Genomic DNA, 21043 nt, shown 5'->3' on the forward strand with positions numbered 1-21043 from the left:
CATTAAGTGATTAATTGAATTAACATGTTTTCTTTGGTAGAATTAAAGTGATATCTTTAGCCAAGAAACTTACATTCTTAGCAAACTGCAATGTTCATTGAACCCTTTTGACAAATAAAACCTCCCCCGCCCCCCATAAAATAAATTAAAAAAAAAAAAACCAAGTAAAGAAACTCATTTTAATTGGATTAGAATTATTTTTACATAAATTCTCTCATATTCTTCCAGAAACAAGAATTTATATTAGAAAATAAAAAAAGAACAAAATATACAAATTATTTAAAATACCATTAGAAATCTATACTCAAGTAATGTTCAATCTAATCAAAACATAGGCAAAAGGCCCAAGTGCATCTACACGTGTGTATTCTACTGTAAGCAAGGCCCCAAAACACAGGGAAAAGGCCCACGCGGGAATTAACAAAGTTAAATTAAATCCATCTCCATCTCTAAAAAGCTAGTAAAGGTAAAATCACAATACTTTATGTCGAAGATATATTGCAGTTTTGCCACATGGCGACACAATTCCAAGCACCGAAAGAAAACATACCAAACCTCGTTGGAAAGTCACTTATTTTTAGCCAAATTGAAGATTTCTTTGCCAGCAGTATGAGTTCTGCCTATTGGTGTTGTTGGATGCCAGAAGAGAGGAAGAAAACTTCAAACCATGGTTTGAAGCTGAGAACTCTTCTCCTTCTCCGACTCCGACAACGGGAATGGCTGATGCCTCACCGTTGCAACTCTTCTCCACCCTGCAAGTACATGGTGATCTCGCAATTGTTTCAAATTTATCTCTCTAACTCTCTTCCACACGGCTGCACTTTGTGAAAACGTTCCGAAACCGTATTAAATGGTTGTACAAATTATTTTCAAAATTCAGATTCTGGAGAGGTTTTTGGTGCAAGCAGAGCAGAAGGACAAAACAACTTCAAAATTTTTGTTGCATTTATTTAAGATGTAATATTTAATAGGAAACTTTCAAAATAAGAAGTTATAAGAATCTTGGCAAATTTCTGTTTGATTTGCACTTAAGGGTGTCAATCGGTACGGTTTCCCTAATTCGGCACGGTACCAACTGTATATATTGAAAACTAGAACCGTACCGTACCGAATTTAAATGGTACAATACGGTTTCGGTATTTGCAAAAACGGTTCAATACGGGAATAAGGTTTAAACACGGTATCTAGTGCGGTACACTTTTGGTACAAACAAACCCATGCCACTTTTGTTATTAGTTCATTAAGATCCTAATGAAATTACGACCAAACAATTGATATAATTGATATTAACATAAACAAAAGCAAGTAAATCTAAGAAGATGAGTGAATGACGAAACGAAAATCTAAAATAGGGAATTATAGATAGGGTAAATGTGAAGTGTTTTCATTATAAAATTACATTCATATCTCTTAATTTGGTATGGTACCAATTCGGTACGATTTCGGTACATACCAACGGTATGAGTACCTAAAATCGGAATCGTACCAAAGAAATTTGGTTTCGGTATGGTACGATATTGACTCCCTTTTTTGCATTGCTTGAAATGTGAGGGGCATTATATGTTTTAGCAATTTTCGTTCTCTCATTCGGGTGCTCAGGACTCAGGAGTGGCCAAATGGGTTCTCAAGCAACTACATGGAAATAAGATATACTAAACCAAGTTGATAATGCTAATGAATTGTTAAAAATTCCATAATAAAAAGAGTGGGGTTTCTACCGATTTTCATGTCATAACAAAACCAAATTGTATACCGAACCATGGTTTTTTCGTACCGATTTTATACATTTTTCATACCGTACCGTTTTTAAAATACCGTTTTCATACCGTACGTGCAAATAGGGTACGGTACGGTTCCAGTATGATGTTTTCAAATTCAATACCGTACCGAATGGACACCTTAACCGACGCCCTTTGAACCTTGGGTAAAATGATAGGGTTGATTAATTTGAAAAATAAAATTGGCAGCTTTAACTTTGAAGGAGCTAATTGTAGTTCATGACCTTTGAGAGAATACATGTAAATAAATTGTTTTCGAGGTGATGCATGTAAAAAGCTGTTTTACAATACTTGACTCAATTGGTGCTTGTCTTGATTTTTCATATTTTTGGTGAAGGACTTGTCTCGATTAAAATTACACCCCTGGAAAAATTTAAAATAACCCATTACCCAAAATGAGAAAAAAAAAATAAAATCCAGTAACATTAATGGTCCTGTCCCTTATATTCACCGAAGAAGGTTATCCATCTTTTTGAATATCCATGGATGCATCCAATACCTCTTCCCTTCGAGTCCTGATTCGTCCCTCTTCTTCTACGGCAACCTCTTCGTCTTCTGCATCTGCAATTACGCACTCTTCCTCTGCTTTAGCTTCTGCTTCTGCTTCTTCTGCTGCAACTATTACTCCTGTTCCAACAACACGCGCGTTTGAACTCCCTCCTTCATCTGCTGCTCCCCTTTTAATCAATCCCTCATGTTCTTCTTCATCTTCGAACTCGACGGGGGCTTCGGCATCCGCATCGTCTCAAATTGTATCTACAGAAGGCGGCGTTGTTGTTGTAGGTTTTATTGGGAGGAGAGAGGATGATGTTACCCAACTCATCAACCGTATTCTTGATGCCAATGTTTTTGGATCAGGCAATCTCGATAGAAAATTTCCAGTTCAGCCACACAGTACGGGAGACGAAGACCTGGGACAGGCGGCCAGAGATTGGTTCCGGAGTAGAAGGATCAGTTATTATCACGAGGTGGAGAAAGGAATCATATTTTTGCAATTTTCTTCCATCAAATGTCCGGCTTTTGAAGGACTGTCGGAGTCTTCTCCAGGATTTGACTCCGCACTGGAAGAATGCGAATATGGGGAGCTCCAGGGCATGCTCGTTATGTTCTCTGTAAGTTATTGTGCTTCTTCTCAATTCTTTTCTCCTCTTCTAGTCCCATTATTATCTTGAAAGATGTGAATATTACATGATATGGAAAGAAAAATGGAATTTCGACTATTCAGTGAATCTAAGTCTTTGCTTGGCATTGTAAGTCTCAAATAAATAATCGATGACTGGTATAGTATCAGTAAGTTAAACTTCAGTGTGTTTCCTGTAATGGGTTTTAGCTGCTGATTGGAAACAGAATTCTTGACGGATGAAATGGAATGATAAGAGTAGGAATGTTACAAGCTGAAATAGAATCGTAAAATATCTTTTTAATTGCTTTACATTGGTCGGTCTAATTGGAAGTGCCTTCATAAGTTTCTATAATTCAGACGAACACTTTCATTATCGATGCAGGTTTGCCATATAATTATATTCCTTCAGGAGGGATCGCGTTTCGATACCCAAATGTTGAAGAAGTTTCGAATATTGCAAGCTGCAAAACATGCGTTGTCTCCATTTGTGAAATCCCGGATTGTACCCTTATTTACCTCCAAGTACCCCTCTTCGTCCTCTTCGCAGCTAACTGTTCCAGGGAATTCTTCCAAAAATTCTTCTCCAAGTAGAAGTGGTAGCATCACTGGACGTCACAATTCCTCTATTTCTCTCATGTCAGGGTTGGGTTCCTATGCTTCTTTATTTCCAGGGCAATGTACGCCAATTATGCTTTTTGTCTTCCTTGATGACTTCCCAGATGGCCCAACTCATGGGTCTCAGACAGAGGAATCATCAGATTCTTTGTCACCAGCTGGTTTGAATGGAGTACCTCGGCCAAGCTTGTCCATGAAAGGTTCAAGTTCGGTTGTTATGCTTGCACGCCCAACAAGTAAATCTGAAGGTAATCTCAAGAAGAAGCTACAGTCGTCTCTCGAAACACAGATCCGCTTTTTGATCAAGAAATGCCGTACACTGTCTGGCTCTGAGGTTGGTCATTCTGGGTCTAGAGGAGGGGGCAATGCAAATTCAGCACCTTTGTTTTCCCTTGATGCGTCAAGACCTGTTGCTCTATTGGACAGATTAATGAACCAGACAGGTGAATCTCTGGATTTTGCCTGTGGTATTTTGGATGATGTTATAAATGGAAAGACATCCTCTGACACTCTTCTGCTTGAAAGTCACTACCAGAGTTCAAGTAAAGAGGATGTTCAATCTATTAAGGAGTTCATCTATAGGCAATCTGATAGTCTAAGAGGGAAAGGTGGCTTATCGACCAACACTAGCAGTGGTTCTGCTGCTGGTGTTGGTATGGTAGCTGTTGCTGCGGCTGCTGCAGCTGCCTCGGTTGCATCTGGAAAATCATTTACTCCTCCTCCTGAGCTTCCAACTCTGGAGAACTGGTTATTGTCTAGTCAACTTATTGTAGATGCTGTGATTTCTGCTAGACATCGGAGTCTTGAGGAAACTGAATTCAGTAAACGAAAGCCTCCTAGGCGTAATGCTGTCTCATCAAAGTTTGATGGAGTTGCTTCTGGAGGAACAGATCCTAGAGAAGCTGCTTTATCTTGGCTGGGAAGTGGTAAAGGCCTGAACATGAAATTTTCAACTGCTTGGTGCCAGCGATCTATACCAGCTGCAAAGGAGGTCTATCTGAGTGGTTTACCTGCTTGTTATCCAACTTTCCTGCATGAGGCACAGCTACAAAAAGCATTGTGTGCTTTTCGGTCAATGGTCAAGGGACCTGCTGTGCAATCTTTCGCTAAGAAGTTAGAAGAAGAATGCACATCCATCTGGAGATTGGGGAGGCAACTTTGTGATGCTGTTAGTTTGACAGGAAAACCATGCATGCATCAGAGACACAACATTGAGATTGGTGGTTCATTTTCAGGAGCTGAGGTTAAGCAGCATTCTAGTGGGTTTATTTTTCTTCATGCTTGCGCTTGTGGCCGTTCCCGGTGCATGAGAGATGATCCTTTTGATTTTGAAGCTGCCAATGATACTTCGAAATTCTTTCCTGAATGTGATAGGCCCCTTCCAGCTCTTCAACTACCAAATGTAAGCAATGTAGGTCCTATTCTACCCTCCTCATGGAATCTGATTCGACTTGGAGGTTCACGGTATTATGAACCCTCTAAGGGCTTGTGTCAAAGTGGTTTCTGCACCAGTGAGAAGTTTCTTCTGAAATGGACAATCTTGCTTGAGAAACCCAAACAGCCAAAGACTTCATCAGCGAGTATAACTCAGAAAGGAGCTCTAATTATATCTGAGGAACCCAAGGTGGAATCTTCTGCAGAAGAATTTAAAAAAGCTGGTGCTCAGTCACTCCAAGTAGAAGTACAAAATGAGGTAGAAGGTCATAGAAAACACTCAGAGAATGTTTATGATGATAAGAAAATCAGTTTTGGTAGGGGTCTTCCACATTTTACAATGAGGAAACCCTTTTCTGAGGTTGTTGCTGGATCAGTAGCTGCAGATTCAGCTTTTCCTCCGCTTCAGCAGAGGAGACAGCCTGCAGTGGGTTCTGAAAAGGGTAAGAGAAGTGGCACAAGAAATAGAAGTGAGCAGCAGATTCTTGCAACTGGCAATGGTGAAGGACTTAAAAAATCTGAAGGTCTTTCTTCTGTTCGGGAAAGTTTGAATGGGGTGAGGAGTAACAGCTACAAAGGTAGTGACCCTTTTTTACAGATAGGAAGCAATGTAGTTCCAGTGAACATGAATGGTGGTGGTAACATCAAACCAAGTTCTTCTGTGAAGCAAGCTGTAGTTTATGTTGGATTTGAGCATGAGTGTCCCCATGGCCATCGTTTCTTGTTAACTCCTGAGCGTCTCAATGAGCTTGGTTACCCATATTTATCTGCTGAAGATGCTAATTCTCCTTCATGTTGGGAAAATTCTGAGCAGAAAGTTGAAGAGCAATTGAACTTGACTAAGAATGGTGGCCAGGAAAAAGATTATCCACGTTCAAAGGAAATAGCTGGCACTGTTGTAAATAAGGTGAGAACTTCAAATAAGTCAAAGGAGATAATGGCCGGTGGTAACCAATATTGGGATGGAACACACTTGAGATCTGTAAAAGACCTTGAAGAGAACCTTCAATCTGTTATGCTTGATGATGGTGGGTCTGCATTTGCGCTTTTGAATAGGAATTTGCCATTATATATGGACTGCCCACACTGTAGAAAACCAAGGAGTAAGAAAGATACACAGAAACTCAAGTTTGCAAGTACAGTATCACAGCTTCAAAGGATTTTTCTGGTAAATCTCTTCATTTAGTTTCGTCTTTTTATTTCATAGTGCAGAACTTGTTTTCTCATTATTGATATACCGTAGCCCTGTATGTGCTGAATGCATGGATATGTTTATGATTTACACTTTAACTGAATGGACATTCTGTGTATCTTCTGATCTGTCTGTTGTATTTAGTTTTCCCATCTAAGAGGTGGTGCTGGGGACTTTAGAAAGTACTGCCGCAGCAAACAGGCTTTAAGAGTCCTTTGTTGGGCCTTGCTAAATAGGCATTAGCAGCTTCTTTTAAATTGCTGTTGTCTGGGTGTACTAGCAAAATACTGGGCTAGACATTTCTTTTGGTTTCATGTTCTTTTATTGGCCAATAAGTAGTTAAGTTGTTCCAGGACTGCCGCATATAGTAGAGCCTACTTTTTCATTTTTAATTCTTGTTTCTTAGTCGCACTATAACTTTCTATGAGTGTTCTATTAGGAAATTCGGTTTTTCTTGGTTTTGCTTAAAGGTTGTAAGACCCAAAGAGCCTCCATGATTTATAAATTAAAAAGAACTTTTGTCTTCTCTGTTGGAGCTACTGTGAGACTATAACTTTCTATGAGTGTTCTAGTAGGAAATTCGGTTTTACTTGGTTTTGCTTTAAGGGTTGTAAGACCCAAAGAGCCTCCATGATTTATAATTAAAAAGAACTTTTGTCTTCTCTGTTTGAGTTACTGTGAGACTAAGACTGCGTTTGCTTGCAAAGGTGGGGTGGGAAAAAAAATATGTGGGCCCCATGTGTAATGGGGTAAGGGAGAATGAAAGGAAATGAAGGGATTTTGTGGAAAAGTGTTAATTGTGGGTCCCACTTTTTGGTTTTCCACACTTTTCCACAAAGTCCCCCATATTTTGTGGGGTTTTCAAAAGGCATGGGGTGACAAAGTTAGCTTGCCATGTCACCAGACAAGTTTCCTTAATTTAATGAAGCTTGTCTCTAACTTTCCCACCCCAAGCAACCAAACAAATTACACTCTTCGGATTTAAAGGAAAAGTTTGTTTTTTCAAGAATTTTCCCATCCCACCTTTATTCCAGCAAACAAACGCAGCCTAAGTAAAGGGGTGGGAAATCCTTGGGATTAGTGGGATTTTGGCCCCTGTTATTGGAGGGAAGCCCTAGGTCACATTCTCTTTTCTATGTACTCTGTTTTCCTTTATGTAAGTATTCATTTCTGTTGTTACCATTTAAGCTTGCTCGAGGATTTCTTGATATAGAAATTTTTAGGGTTTTCTGATGCTTTTGTTGCTTACTCAATTGATGCAGAAACATAGTCTTGAACCAACCAAATCTCACTAGGCTTCTAGATCAAGATAAACTACGTCCAATTTGAGTCATGGGTCTATTAGGATTTTAGGAAAATATAATTAAGGGGAAATAATGTATTTTTTTTAAATTGTGTTGTGTTTTTTTCGAAGTTCGAATTTACTTTAACTTTCCTAGTTTGTATTAGTTTCTTAGTTAGGGAGTTAGTCTTAATTTAGGAGTCTCTCAATTTTCTCTACATATGATATAATCCCCCCTCATTAGGCAGATATTGAAGAGTCTGGATCGTCTCCCCTGACAGGGAGCACTCCCGATGGCTTTCGATATTGAATAGAATGGATTGAGTTATATTCCTGAGAGCCTATGTGGTTGATGTGTCAGAGTGGACTCTCTTTGCCCCCTTTCCCCTCTCTCATGCAATATCCTTGCCCCTCTTCCTATTCTTCTAATTCTCTCCTTGTGGAAGCCCTCCAAAGCAGACCACTCTTGCAACGACGACAACAGCAATAACAAGAAGCCTTTTACCAACCAAATGGGTTGTACATGGATCCTTGCCTTCCAATTAGCTCTATTTGAGCCATACTGGATACAAGGCCTATTCCATGTATATACTTTCTCACCACTGGTCCTAAGGTTATTTTGGTTTGCTCTTAGCTCTTTTTTAGTTCATTTGGTCTAGATCATGTCACTCCTCCATACAAGGGCCTTTAAAGGCCTCCATTTAACATGGTTTTGCCGTCTCAAACAACTCTCTCATAGCTTATCATTTGTTGGAGCTATTCCCAACCGAGCTCTAGTATAATCATTCGTTACTCTATCCTTTTTAGTTTTTCTATTCATCCATTTCAGCATCCTCATTTAAGTTCAGTTTATCTATATGATGCTTTTTAACAACCCAACACTTTGCACATTACACCATAGATAATCATATGATAGTCCCATAAAATTTTCCGTTGAGGTTTAAAGTAATATGTTGGTTAAACAAAACCCCATACGCTCCTTGGCATGTCGTCCACCCTATTTTAATTCTTTGAGAAACATCATCCTCTTTTTTAGCTTCTTTATTTATGATTGAGCCACAATACCTAAAATAATCGCTTTATGGAGTCTTCTCATCAAATTTCACACCTCATTATCCATTTAATCACAACCAAATCTACAGATTCTACACCCTAGATATCCCGTGTTTGTTCTACTTAGTTTAAAACCTTTTTATTCCAAAGTTACTCTTCATAGCTCTAACTTGGTATTAATCCCCACTTGTGTCTCATCTACCAAAATAATATAATGAGTGAATTTAAAAGTTACTCTCCATAGCTCTAACTTGGTATTAATCCCCACTTGTGTCTCATCTGCCAAAAATAATATCATGAGTGAAAAACATACACCAAGGACCCTTTTTTTGAGTACCTTAGGTAAATTCATAAATTATAAGTGCAAATAAATATGGGCTTAAAGCTGATCTTTGATGTAACCCAATTGTAATTGAGAATTCACGACCTTGCCTCCCCCCCCCCCCCCCAAAAAAAAAAAAAAAATTGTTACACTTATCACCAAACCATCATAGCTATTCTTAACTATGTCTAGTTATTTACTTGAAACGTTTCTCTTCTCTATTACTTGACAAATTAACTTTCTATGGATTCTTCATTAGCTTTTTCTAGGTCAGCGAAGACCTTGTAAAGATCTTTCTTACACTTTCTATACTTTTACATAAATCTCCTAACAAGGTAAACATCTTTCATTGTAGATCTTTTTGGCATAAAACCAAATTTATTCTCTCTCCTATTTCATAGTATGACTCATCTTTTTTTTGCCTCTAAAGTTATTATAGCTTTGAATATCCTCATTATTTTTGTATCTGGCATTTTCCTTATGCTCATAATCTTATTAAAGCAAATTTAAGCTCTTCCATACTTCTATTGGGATTTTATCTGGACCTTTTGCCTTGCCTATTTCATCCTCCAAAGAGCTTCTTTTACTTTGGGCATCATGATTCTCCGTGTATGTTTTAAAAAAATGGTGCCAGTTTGGATAGTGTAATCTTCTGAGACAGATACTTGAATTGATGAATAGATTTTGATCAAAGTTGACATTGAAGAATAGTTCAAAGGTGAAGCCCCATGAGTAAATTACGTTTGAAAGACATCATTTGCTAATGTCCATCAACCAATTGACTATGAGATGCTTTAGATCATTGTGCCATCAAAGTCAATATTTACAGATGCCGATCACACAATATTGATTCTCTTATTTTACAAAACTAGGGTGTGAGTTTTTCTCAGCATTGGCCATTGAGAGAGTTGATGCAAAACATCCTTGGCCGACCCGAACGCAACCAGGTTTCTAGACTAAGATGAACTAGGTATAGTTTGAGTTGTGTGTCTAGTAGGATTTTCGAAAATATATTCCTTCGGGAATCTTTATTTATTTATTTATTTATTTTTTAATGTTCTGTTTATTTTAGAAGCCAAATTCGTATGATATTTGGTTTCGAATTACTTTAATCTCCTAGTTTGAATGGGTTTTTTAGTTAAGTTGCTGGTCTCAATTTAGGAGTTTTCTAATTTTCTGTATATATGATGTAATCCCTCATTGTTAAACAGAGATTGAATAGAATGGATCTTTGTTATGTTTGTGAGAGCCTATTGGCTTATGTGTGCGTGTGAGCACTCTTCTCCTTCCCTCTTTCTTTTGCAGCAGAAAAATTAGAAGAATAGATAGAAAGGAGAAGGGGAAACAGGAAAGAGTGTTCACACGCAAATAGCAGCCACATAGGCTCTCACAAACATAACTCAATCCATTCTGTTGAAATTCTCTATCTAACAAGGGGGATTACATCATATCCATAGAAAATTGTTAGATTCCTAAGTTAAGACTAAACCCCAACTAAGAAACTGATTCAAAGTAGGAAACTAAAAGTAAGTAGAAACCAAATATCCTATGAATCTAACTTCCATACCAAAATAATACATTATTTCCCCAAATAATTAATTTCCTTAAATCCCACTAGACTGATGACTCAACTTGGTTCATCTTGCTTCTGGAAACCTGGTTGGGTTTGGGTTTGTCCAAGGCTGTGTTCTGCATCATTGATATTATTGCACCAGAAAAAGCTTGCAGCGGCATTGTCTTGAGCTCTATATTTGAGTGCATTATGGGGATACCCTAGAGGATCCCTTGATCTGGTTCCGAAGTTGATCAGAGCCTCTGATATGAGACATCATCGGTCTTCCAATCTGTCCAATTTCAATTTCCAGATTTGATGACTGATTGTTTAGCTCAATGCAGCCATTAAAACCTTGCAGGGTTTTGGGATTTTGATAAACTAGCAGTCTACTACCTTTTACCAGAATTTGAATGCCATCCATGAAAGTTGACATTGACCTTGTTGATTGACTTAATTTCTGTTTACTTATGATCCTATGTTGCAGTGTGTAATTCTGAACATAGGGTTTTGTCAGCCCATAGATGATACACAGAAGCACAAATTGCCAAGTTCCCTATCCAATTTTCTCTTCTTCCCAAAAATAATATTTCATTCAAATAACTTCTTTTTCCATAGTAAGAGGTCTTCCAACGTTACAACATCCAGAGAGTAGATGTACTTCCAAACCAAAGAGGAAAAACTTCAAGCACAAAACAGGTAATTTTGAGTTGCCCATGCTTCCCGATAAAGGAGTGCATGTCCTGCTGTACTTGATGTTCCTTATGAGATTAGTCTCTTATAGGGAGAGCATTTCACAAGCATCTCCAACTAATGAAGGAGTGCCTTGGTATGTTTCTTGTGAACCATACTGACTTGCACCAGCTTACTTTCTTCCCATTTACTTTGATGATACTCTACACTGATTTAGAAGTGAAAACACCAGTTGGATTTCCTGTCCAAACAATTGAATAGTTGGACTCTGAGTTCAGTTTCTTTAATCCAGCCAGTCTACTAGCTTTTTCTCTTCAAGATATTACCCACCACTAGTCTTGGAGATTTGGTACTCTCTTCTCGAACCTTTTACTTAGGATTGCCACAGGGTTCAATTAGATGTTGTATAGAAGGCTCCACTTTGTCTCTATATTTTAAATCTATATCCATCTCATGTTTCCTATTCCAACTTAATGAATAAATCAGGACTATCAATTGACAGCTAGAATCCCATAAAATAATTATTGTAAATTTACAAAATATACATTCAATAAAATTAAATTATAAGCCAACTGGAATTCCATGGCCTAGTTTAGGTTGGTTTGGTTCTCCTTGGTCTGGGCTTCCAAACTGGGTTTCTTTGTCTAGCCAGGCTAGTGCAACTGAAGAAAAATTACTGTTAATTGGTGAGGATTATTGTTGCTTTCTTGAGTTATGCCATTGACGAGAGGTATTTTATTTCTTTTTCTGTTTGCAGGTCACTCCTCCATTTCCAATTGTCTTAGCAACATGTCCAGTTATACAGTTTGAGGTATGCATCAGCCATTATCCATTATACATCTACAAACCTATGATTTCATTATGCATTAGCTATTTTGACTGATGGTTTCCAATTCGGTAACTTGGTATGACTGCCATGTGGCAGTTTAGGTAGTGCTTCGAATTTAACAGACAAGAATGTGTATGCCATTATCTCTTTTCATGGTAATTTTGAGTCTTTTCTGATTTCAACCTTATCCATAATCGGTCAAATTTTGGCCTTTATGATGGAATATATAAGGTTGCCCCCAGTCCCAGTCTCGCTGCCTTGTATCAGATAGTCATTTATAGCATCACTACAATTGCAAACTTGTAGCAGAATGAGAATTCTCATTTAATGTGCTGTTGTTGGTTTTATGGACCTTGTTGGAATTTGTGAATTTTATTCATCCTTGAAATAACGAGTGCTTTAATTGCAGTCATCATGCATTCCTTCATCTGTAATGGATAAGGACCAACAGTCAAAGTTCAGTCTTGGGTGTCGGGTGATCTTACCTCCGGAGAGTTTCCTTACACTTAGACTCCCATTTGTGTATGGGGTTCAATTGGAGGATAAAAGTCTACATCCACTACATTGCCTCGAGCATTCACCAGAACTAACTGCCTGGATTACCAAAGGCACAACATTGCAGATAATGTCCACTGGAAGTACTCTTCATGTAGGAGATCCATTGTAACTTACAAATACTTAACCATATCTGGGCCGTTGGTTTGTTTAGCTTTCGAGTTGGTAAAGCCAGTTATCAACTGCTTTATTCAACCTCAGGTGAGATACTTTAAGCATATCTTCTGTAATTTTTATTATAATATTCTGAAGTTGCTGATGATTTTTCTTGTTAGACTTAAATGGTGGGTTTTGCTGCAGTTTCTACTATTTTGTCCACTGGCGGTTATGGTAGATTATTTTGGTCTATTGGCTGAAAATAGTGGTCGCTGGACTTGCTACAGATTTGTTGGTCAATTAGAAAATATGGGAAATTATCAGTGGCACCCCTTGAGTTGCCAACCCAAAACAAATCAAAATATTAGGTAGATCCCTTATTTTTTTAAAAAGACCAAAATACCCCTCCAATAAGGTGAAGTGTCTATGAACCAATTCCTTGAACTAAGAAGAAAATGTGAATTTTTGACACCCCCCCCCCCCCAAAAAAAAAAAAAAAAGAAAAGATATTAAACGCACAAAGACAATGCAGATGTAAATAGTATACAAACGAAAGAATTTTTAGAAAGTTCTCTTTTTAGAGGGGAGAAACGTGGGACAGAGTTTCAAAATAAAGAAACAAATATTTAGCTGAAAAAGCTATGCTTTTTTTAGGAATCATTAATATTAACATTATTATTTAGTAAATACAAAGGATACCATCATGAAAAACTAATAGAAAATTAAGAAATAATAATGAGGAAAAGATGGTATACTAATAAAAACAAAGGATAGAATATTCACATGAAAAGTTAGCCACGAAACAAGAGTACATGTTGATGTGAGCCAAAATTCTAGGATGTTGCCCTAGACTTAGGTTCACGGACGATCCTCTCTAGGGAACCAGCAGTCTTATAGGAGATTTCTTGGAGGAATTGGGTTTCTAAGTAACAAAACAGTACCCAAGAAGGGTTTGGCCAGGCTTAGAACAAGAGAATCTAGTTTTAAAGCTTATAACCTTGCTGTAATTTCAGTTTCAGGTCTGGTAATAGGTTTAGGTTCAGGTTTTAGGGATTCTAGGGCGTGGGAGGAAGACTACTTGAGTTTGGCTGCTGCTGTCTTGGAGTTCCAGAATTATAATTCCAGGTTAGGGCTTAAGGAATGCTGTTTTTAGAGTTCGGTTGGGCTTAGGAAGTGGCTGTTGTTGGGGATTTACCATTTCCGGTTTGTTCTAGTGTGTTTAGGTCAGTCCTAGTGGTTTAGCATAGGTTTGAAGAGTCCTAAAAAGTTTGGGTTTCTTGGATTGGGACCGACTGTAGGAGAAGGGTTGGGAAGGCTAATCCTAATAGGGGAAGGTGATTGGAGTTGGGGTTTGAGAGATATGGATGTTCTAAGGTAGGTAAAATTCTGCATTTTAGGTTTTCTGCTTCTCCTCAGCTGCCGCAGGTTAGAGGAAGAAAAGAGGGAGAAAGGGGAAAGCGGAAGGGCTGTATCTAGGGTTACAGGATTAAAGGATGGTAGGGGATGAGCTAGGGTTGAAGGGAGAGGGGTCCTATAGGTGCCGTAGAGTTGGGAGCAAGGAAAATTTTTGGTCGAAACTTGAATTTCGTCCAAAGAAAAGGCCGAACTTTTCAAGTTTCAATTGAAATTCCGGTCGAAACAAATTTTTTTTTTTGAAGTTTCGAACTTCAATTTTGAGCCTTATGTGGACTCAAAATGATCTAGATTCTTACATACTACCTATTTCAAGCATAACAAACACAATGGAACTACTAGTTTACCCAAAAAAAACCCATTGAAAATGTAACATTCAATTATATAATATATATGAGAAGAACTGTGAATATTATCAATTACAAGTCTACTCTATTCCATGTCTCGCTCTTCCCTCTGCACCCCATACAAGTGACAATACATGTCCCATGATGTTTGGTCCATATAATTTTTGACATAGTGAACAACTACAGCTTTGTATGTGTTAAATCCCCTAAAATCCTAACTCGAAAATCCTTACTGTAGGTCCGAAGACCTGGAGTGTGGGAAGAAGGCAACTGTGGGCCATCCAGGCAGAGACCATTGGGTTGAATTCCAAACCAATGGAATTACATGGAGATGATGTTGAGTTGAGAGTTTTGTCAGAGTTTGGAAGGAGATGTAACTCGGAAGTTGTCGGACTTGGTAGATGGATCATGTATATTGTGATGACACATGTAAAAGGTTCTAGAAAACCAAGTAGGACTCTTTTATAGTATGGAATAGGAACTAGGGCAGAGGTTGGGATTTTAGGGCCTTGGCTTTGCTTCTGGAACAAAGGTTCTAGGGGCTGGTCGACTGTGGTTACCAGCCCAGGCGACCAGCCTGGTTCCGGGACCGGGAGAAACATGGCAATTTTGGAAATTTGATTTTTAAAGCCCTATTTAATGTGTTTTTGTTCTAAAACTTGTTATTATGATCTAAAGCCATTAGAGAACATTAGAGCTCGTCAGAGAACACTCCTTAAAGGTGAAAGACAGTTTGGAGAGCATCCGTCAAGGTTTCCGAACGACGATTTGCTTTCTTAAAGGTTAATATTCATCTTCTTTGTTCTAGTTCTCTTCTATGATTGATTCCTCCTACTATCAAGACCTAGTTGAAGGCTTTTAGTTACTGTATCAACCTACTTCTTCTACCCTTTTACTCTAGAGTGAATCCCCATTCACTCTGGTTCATCCGTGAATCTTTGGATCAATTCGAGAAGACCTAATATAGGATTCATTAGGTTTTCATTCTTTTTGTTTTGTTTGATATCTAAACTATGATAGATCATGTTCTAGTATTATTTTAGAATTTTCTAAATATTTTCAAAGTAGTTTATAATCCTTTCGGAAAGCCTTCTGTCAATCTAAGTAGAATCTGTCTGTACTCGTAAGGTGGTTGAATGCCTTGGTTGCCTTGGGCGACCCACCCGAGCGACCAACCTTTGCCTCGATCAGTTGCCCTAGGCAACTAGCCTGACCAACCACACCCTACACTATTGGTCGTTTGTTTCTCTTTTAAATGTCAGACCTCTATGGTTATTTCTAACTTTGAACCAACATGTTAATAGGTCTTTTTGGGAAGTGTGAACATACTTTTTGACTTATTCTACAAGGTTGCAAACCAATAGCAAGGTGAGGACGTTCCATTGTACATAACGATTGTTACTTTCTTGGTTGTTATGAAACTTGCTTATATTGTTACTTCTTGCTGTTTTAGGGTTTAGGAATGATGTTTATGATTCTGAAATTACAAAATATAAGTGATTAATGATGCTCTTGATATTTGGATCAACATGTGACTTTATGGACTTAGATTGATTTATGAATTGAGAATGTGATTGAACCTTCTTGCTACATGAATGTGAGTTGTGATTGTGAATTGGGGAATACCTATTTGGGTGTTTCTGTCTTGGGACATCATTTGAGGTGGTATGGGACACAATCCTAAAAAGCCCTCAGTGCTTTTCACGATTACTGAATGCTATGATTAGGAAGTTTAGTAAAGTTTGGTTAGGAACCCTATCATATCAACCTATCGGCTTGGGTATTGCCGAGTGACCCGTGGCAGCAATGTGGGGTGGTGGTCGCTTAAGACCGGCAACCAACTTGTGAGAGGACACAACCACATTGTGGGGGCCATTCATTGGTAGGGTTGCATATAATAAACTTGGGCTCATAGCGCTCAAGATCGGTAGCCAACTCGTGAGAGGACATGAGAGCTTCCCATCCATTGTATGTGGATGACCAATAGGGTTAAGAGAAGGCGTAGTCCGAGTTGGTTGGTGTCATAGGATACGTTGACTCTAGTAAGGGAGGATACTGAACTAAGAGTGTGAGATGCATGAGGGGAGGTATCTGAACCTAAGTTGATGTGACTGAGTAGTTGACTTGCATTGGGCTAGGTATAACCTTGATACGCTCTAGTATTCATACCAATGGTGTGGTGAGAGAGTGGTGACCTAAACCCCGGCCATAGTGATAGTCCGAAAGGGATGCCTTGACCCCGTAGCCAGGTTCTCAAGACCGGTAACCAACTTGTGAGAGATCAGAGTGACGAGACCTACCTAGAGGAGGTTGGTTTTCTATCTTAATGCGTGTCTTCCATTAGACACTAGCATCCGTTAGAATGTAGTTGCATTTTGCCTCATGTCATATTGCACTATGTGATGTATTGATTTGGACTGTGATACTGGTTATTTGTCTGTGAACTTCTCGCTGAGTTCTTTTGAGCTCACCCTTCGAGACACCGGCGGCAGATCTATACGGTGTACTAGATTTTAGGGATTATAACTTTCACAGTGAAGAATGTTCATGTCTTGACTGCACATACCAGAATTAATTCAACTTAGGCTGCGTTTGTTTGCTAGAAAAAAAGGGGTGGGAAAGTTGTACTTGTGGGTCCCATATGTTAGTGGGGGTGGGAAACAGGATAGTAAAGTGTGGAAAAGTAATGGGTAAATATACTTTTCCACTTTCAATACTTGTTTGGTTGGATGGGGTGGTTAAGGGCCTGTTTGGTTACATGAATCCAGAGATTTCAAATCTCTGGATTCATGAATTTGAGAATTATACCCGTTTGGTTGTAAAAATCTCTAGATTCATGAAATCTAGAGATTCACATTTTTACACTAAAAACGTGAATCTGTAGATTTATGGGTAAACGGTGAAATCCAGAGATTTCAAAAAAGGTATACATTTGCACATTCACAAAAATCACGTCGATCAAATAGTTTTTTAGGATGAATCCACAGATTTCATTCTACAACCAAACATTTAATTTTATAAATTATGACTCCATAGATTTGAAATCTATAAATTTGAAATCTCTAGATATTTGAAATCTCCAGACTCATGTAACCAAACAGGCCCTAAAGTATTTTAGGTTAAAATATATTATCATTATTAATTTTTTTTTTTATAAATAATATATTATCATTAGTCTCTCTCTCATTTGCAACGAAATGAAAAAGGAAGAAAAGCCATGCTTTGCTCTCTCTCTCACTCTCACCTGCAACGAAATGGAAAATGGAAGAAAACGCATGCTTGCTCTTTCTCTCTCTCACCTGCAACGAAATGAAAAATGGAAGAAAACCCATGCTTTGCTCTCTCTCTCTCTCTCTCTCTCTCTCTCTCTCTCTCTCTCTCTCTCTCTCTCTCTCTCTCTCTCTCTCTCTCTCTCTCTCCGCAACGAAATGAAAAAGGAGCGGAATCTCAGCACTTGCTCTCTCTCTCTCTCTCTCTCTCTCTCTCTCTCTCTCTCTCTCTCTCTCTCTCTCTCTCTCTCTCTCGTGCGCTCTCTTTCTTTCTCTGATCTAAGCTCTCTCTCTAATCTGCTATCTCTCTCTCTCTCTGCTGTGCGCTCTCTCTCTGACGGTAGTGCTGACTGCCGCTGCTTGGTTCTCTTCTCTTTCTCTTCTTCTTCCTCCGATGCCGCCGGCCACTGGTGATTCCGACGCTGCTACGTGGTGATTAGAGAAATCAAAGGTGAGATTTGCCTCTGCCGCCGTTCTACCCCTATTTTGCCTTTGACTCTGCCGCCGGCCACTTCCTCCGTCATCTTCTATCTCCACCGAACTTCCCGCCAACAGTTGCAGATCTCCCGCCAGTCTTCTCAACTCTCCCTCATTTTCCCCTCAAAATCCCATCAAAATCGTGGGGTTTTGAGAGGGCCTGGGGTGGGAAAAATGAGCCTCGACAGGGATTCCACGGTGGCCAAAGTTGTCGGGTGAGTTTCCCACCCCAGGCAACCAAACAGGTAAATATTTGGGATTTTGTGGTAATCAAGTACAACTTTCCCACCCCTTTTTACCCACCCCACTTTAACCCTGCAAACAAACACAACCTTAAGGGTTGATTTATTCCGTCCATGATAAAGAGATTTTTGAGATTCAAAACTATATTTTACTTAAGGACGCGTACCTGATGTAACACTTAGGAAATTTTGACTTTTCTTTTCCTTTCCGGTTGTTTACTTTAGTTTTGACATCACTTATGCATTTTGATTCAGTTTTGAGATCCTTCTGAGATCTTTGTTACTTGACTTATTTTCTTATTAATATTATAACATTGATTTATTCTTGCTCATGATTGAACTATTATGTGGAATGGTTGGTGATTGTCTGAGACTTGATCTGTGGGGCTGTGGATCACACCCCCAAGTATTCGGGTGAATGGATACCGGCTGGGTGGATGTGACAGTTTGTGGCCTCATCTATGTGGCTAAGATATCTTGATGGTGGGAAGTTGGAAAATATCCTGATAGTGAGCTAATGGAAGGGCTGGTGGTGGCTGTGGTAGAGTGGAAGATCGTCGTTGACAGGGGCAGGGACATATAACCATAGTAAGGTTCTAGTGGTTGACTTAGATAGGTGACAGTGGGAGGGACACACTTAAGTTTTTTTTTTTAATATCTAAATAATTTAAAAAAATATATAAAATACACACAAAGTATCTTAAAAAGCTTTACAACATGCTCCAAAAATTACATACAAGCTTCCATTAATACTTCTATTTTTAAATTTAAAACATAAATTAATTAGTTTTTTTAATATTTAAATATTTTAAAATTATTTAAATATCTTTCAAATGATAAAGATAGATAATTAAAAAATAAAATTGATTCAGCACCATCACAGCAAAATGATGTCTCATATACATTAATTTGAAGCTCATACATCTACTATACATATACATTTTTTGCAATATACATAATTTACAAAATAATTTTTAATAACAGAAAAAGAAAAAAAAAACTAGGAAGAACAAAAAATTAATTTGACACTACTAATTCATAGATCAACACTCTAGAATAAACATACTTAAATTTGGAAGCAATCCAAGAAGATTTAAGGCATAAACAAAACAAAAATAAAAAAATGGGGAAGTTGGTTACTCACCTTGCACGATTTGAGAAAATTCACCAATGGAGGATCAAATCTAGTGTTTGAATGAAATAGAGTCCCACAAATCAGGTGAGATGAGGGATGAAAGCAAGAAAAACCCAACAAAATTTCGAAACTAGTCAAAATCTATAGGGTAAAACCACCGAAATTGGCGAAAACTCGAAATTCTGGAGTTTCCGCACGAAACCAGTGATTTTATAACCTACCAAAGTAGTGTTGGTACCCGGAATTTTTGTATGTTTCAACCAAAATGTGGGTACATTTTGGCCGAAACATTTGACTTAAGGGAAAATTTTGAAATTTCGTTTCGTTTCCAAATTTTGCTGATATTTCAGTTGAAAATGTACCGAAATTTCAGTCGAAACATGCCAAAAGTTCGGCGACTGAAATTTTGGTACCGATATGTTTTGGTCAAAACGCTACTTTGGTAGGTTATAAAATCACTGGTTTCGTGCCGAAACTCCAGAATTTTGAGTTTTTCTCAATTTCGTTGGTTTCACACCTAGACACCACGAAATTTGTTAAAATTAAGAAAATACCCGTGTTTCGAATTAGGGGTCCTAGGGTTTGGGGAAAAAACCTGGGCCTTGTGGAATCCCTGGAAACAGTTCACATCACATGCACTTGTATAATAGCATGATATGATAGGGAAAAAGAAGCATGTGCTGCCGTTGTGCAGTCTACAATATGCCTCCTACTGCACGATAAATAGTGGGTCCCTGATGGATGTTGTCATTTTACAAACCCTTACTAGTATGTTGTCATTTTACAAACCCTTATTGGTATGTTGTGGAGATTCTTTTTTATGTTGGCATTGTCAGAAACCCTCCCCTGTAAGTATACTATGGAAATTAGCATTTTACATGATTTTGAATTGGAATCTACGTGGCATTACACGTTTATGTTTAAGCATGTAAGATGGTGCATGCTTTATTTATTTATTTTGCATTCAATTATGAATTATCCTTCTCCGTTTGTTTGATAGTTTTATATATAGTTTATTTTTTTTCGTTTTCTCTAATTTAATCATCTTGACTGGTTCATAGAATTTCAGTCCTGTTTTGATATGGCTGGTTCAGAGTATAGAATTTTCCAAAGAACAATGAGTGACTGGGTTTGAGGGATTATTCTTCCTATTTCTTTCTAATATTTTATCTTTTCCTGCCAGCAGGATAAAAAATAGTAATTAACATTAGTTTTAATCGCTCTGATCTTTTGGTGCAGCTTAAGTCCTTTGTGGATTATACTTGTGGTGCACTGCATGATTGGCAAGCTTCATGCCAGAGAGAGAGGGTCTCCCTGGTTTGTACACTTCTGAGACTGAGCTCAGTTCTAATTTAATCAGTGATAGATCATTCAACTGGAATGAATGCATATAAGTCATTTGTGATTGTTTCCATGCAGATAGAACTTATAGGGGCTCTGGATGCAATTACTGATGGAAGCTTCCGAGCTTGATGGTATGCTATCTGCAGCTTCAACATTGTCTTATCTCTCTCTCTCTCTCTCACACACACACACACGACACACTTGCACATTTAAATTCATGCTAGTGATGCGGCAGAGGCTTGTTATTAATAAAAAAATTTATTCTGCCACAAACTGGCTGAATGAATATATT

The 21043-nt window shown here is 38.2% G+C and overlaps 1 protein-coding gene across 4 annotated transcripts in view; it reads left to right on the top strand.

Annotated features, from left to right (window-relative positions):
• Positions 1–2207: 2207 nt before the first annotated feature.
• Positions 2208–21043, top strand: part of LOC149023729 (uncharacterized) — a 55303-nt gene continuing 36467 nt past the window's right edge. For 3 of the 4 annotated variants that reach the window (XM_089144229.1, XM_089144231.1, XM_089144232.1), the window contains exons 1-6: positions 2208–2890; positions 3284–6118; positions 11802–11855; positions 12283–12629; positions 20647–20724; positions 20827–20882. In XM_089144229.1, coding sequence (XP_089000355.1) covers positions 2261–2890; positions 3284–6118; positions 11802–11855; positions 12283–12540 — 3777 coding nt within the window. In that variant the 5' untranslated portion in view covers positions 2208–2260 and the 3' untranslated portion in view covers positions 12541–12629; positions 20647–20724; positions 20827–20882. The remainder of the gene's footprint in view (positions 2891–3283; positions 6119–11801; positions 11856–12282; positions 12630–20646; positions 20725–20826; positions 20883–21043) is intronic. The other variant, XM_089144230.1, reaches the window with a different exon arrangement.

The sequence above is a fragment of the Hakea prostrata genome, chromosome 2 (assembly GCF_041222555.1).
Source record: "Hakea prostrata isolate BN-2017 chromosome 2, UWA_Hpros_2, whole genome shotgun sequence".
Lineage (NCBI taxonomy): Eukaryota > Viridiplantae > Streptophyta > Magnoliopsida > Proteales > Proteaceae > Hakea > Hakea prostrata.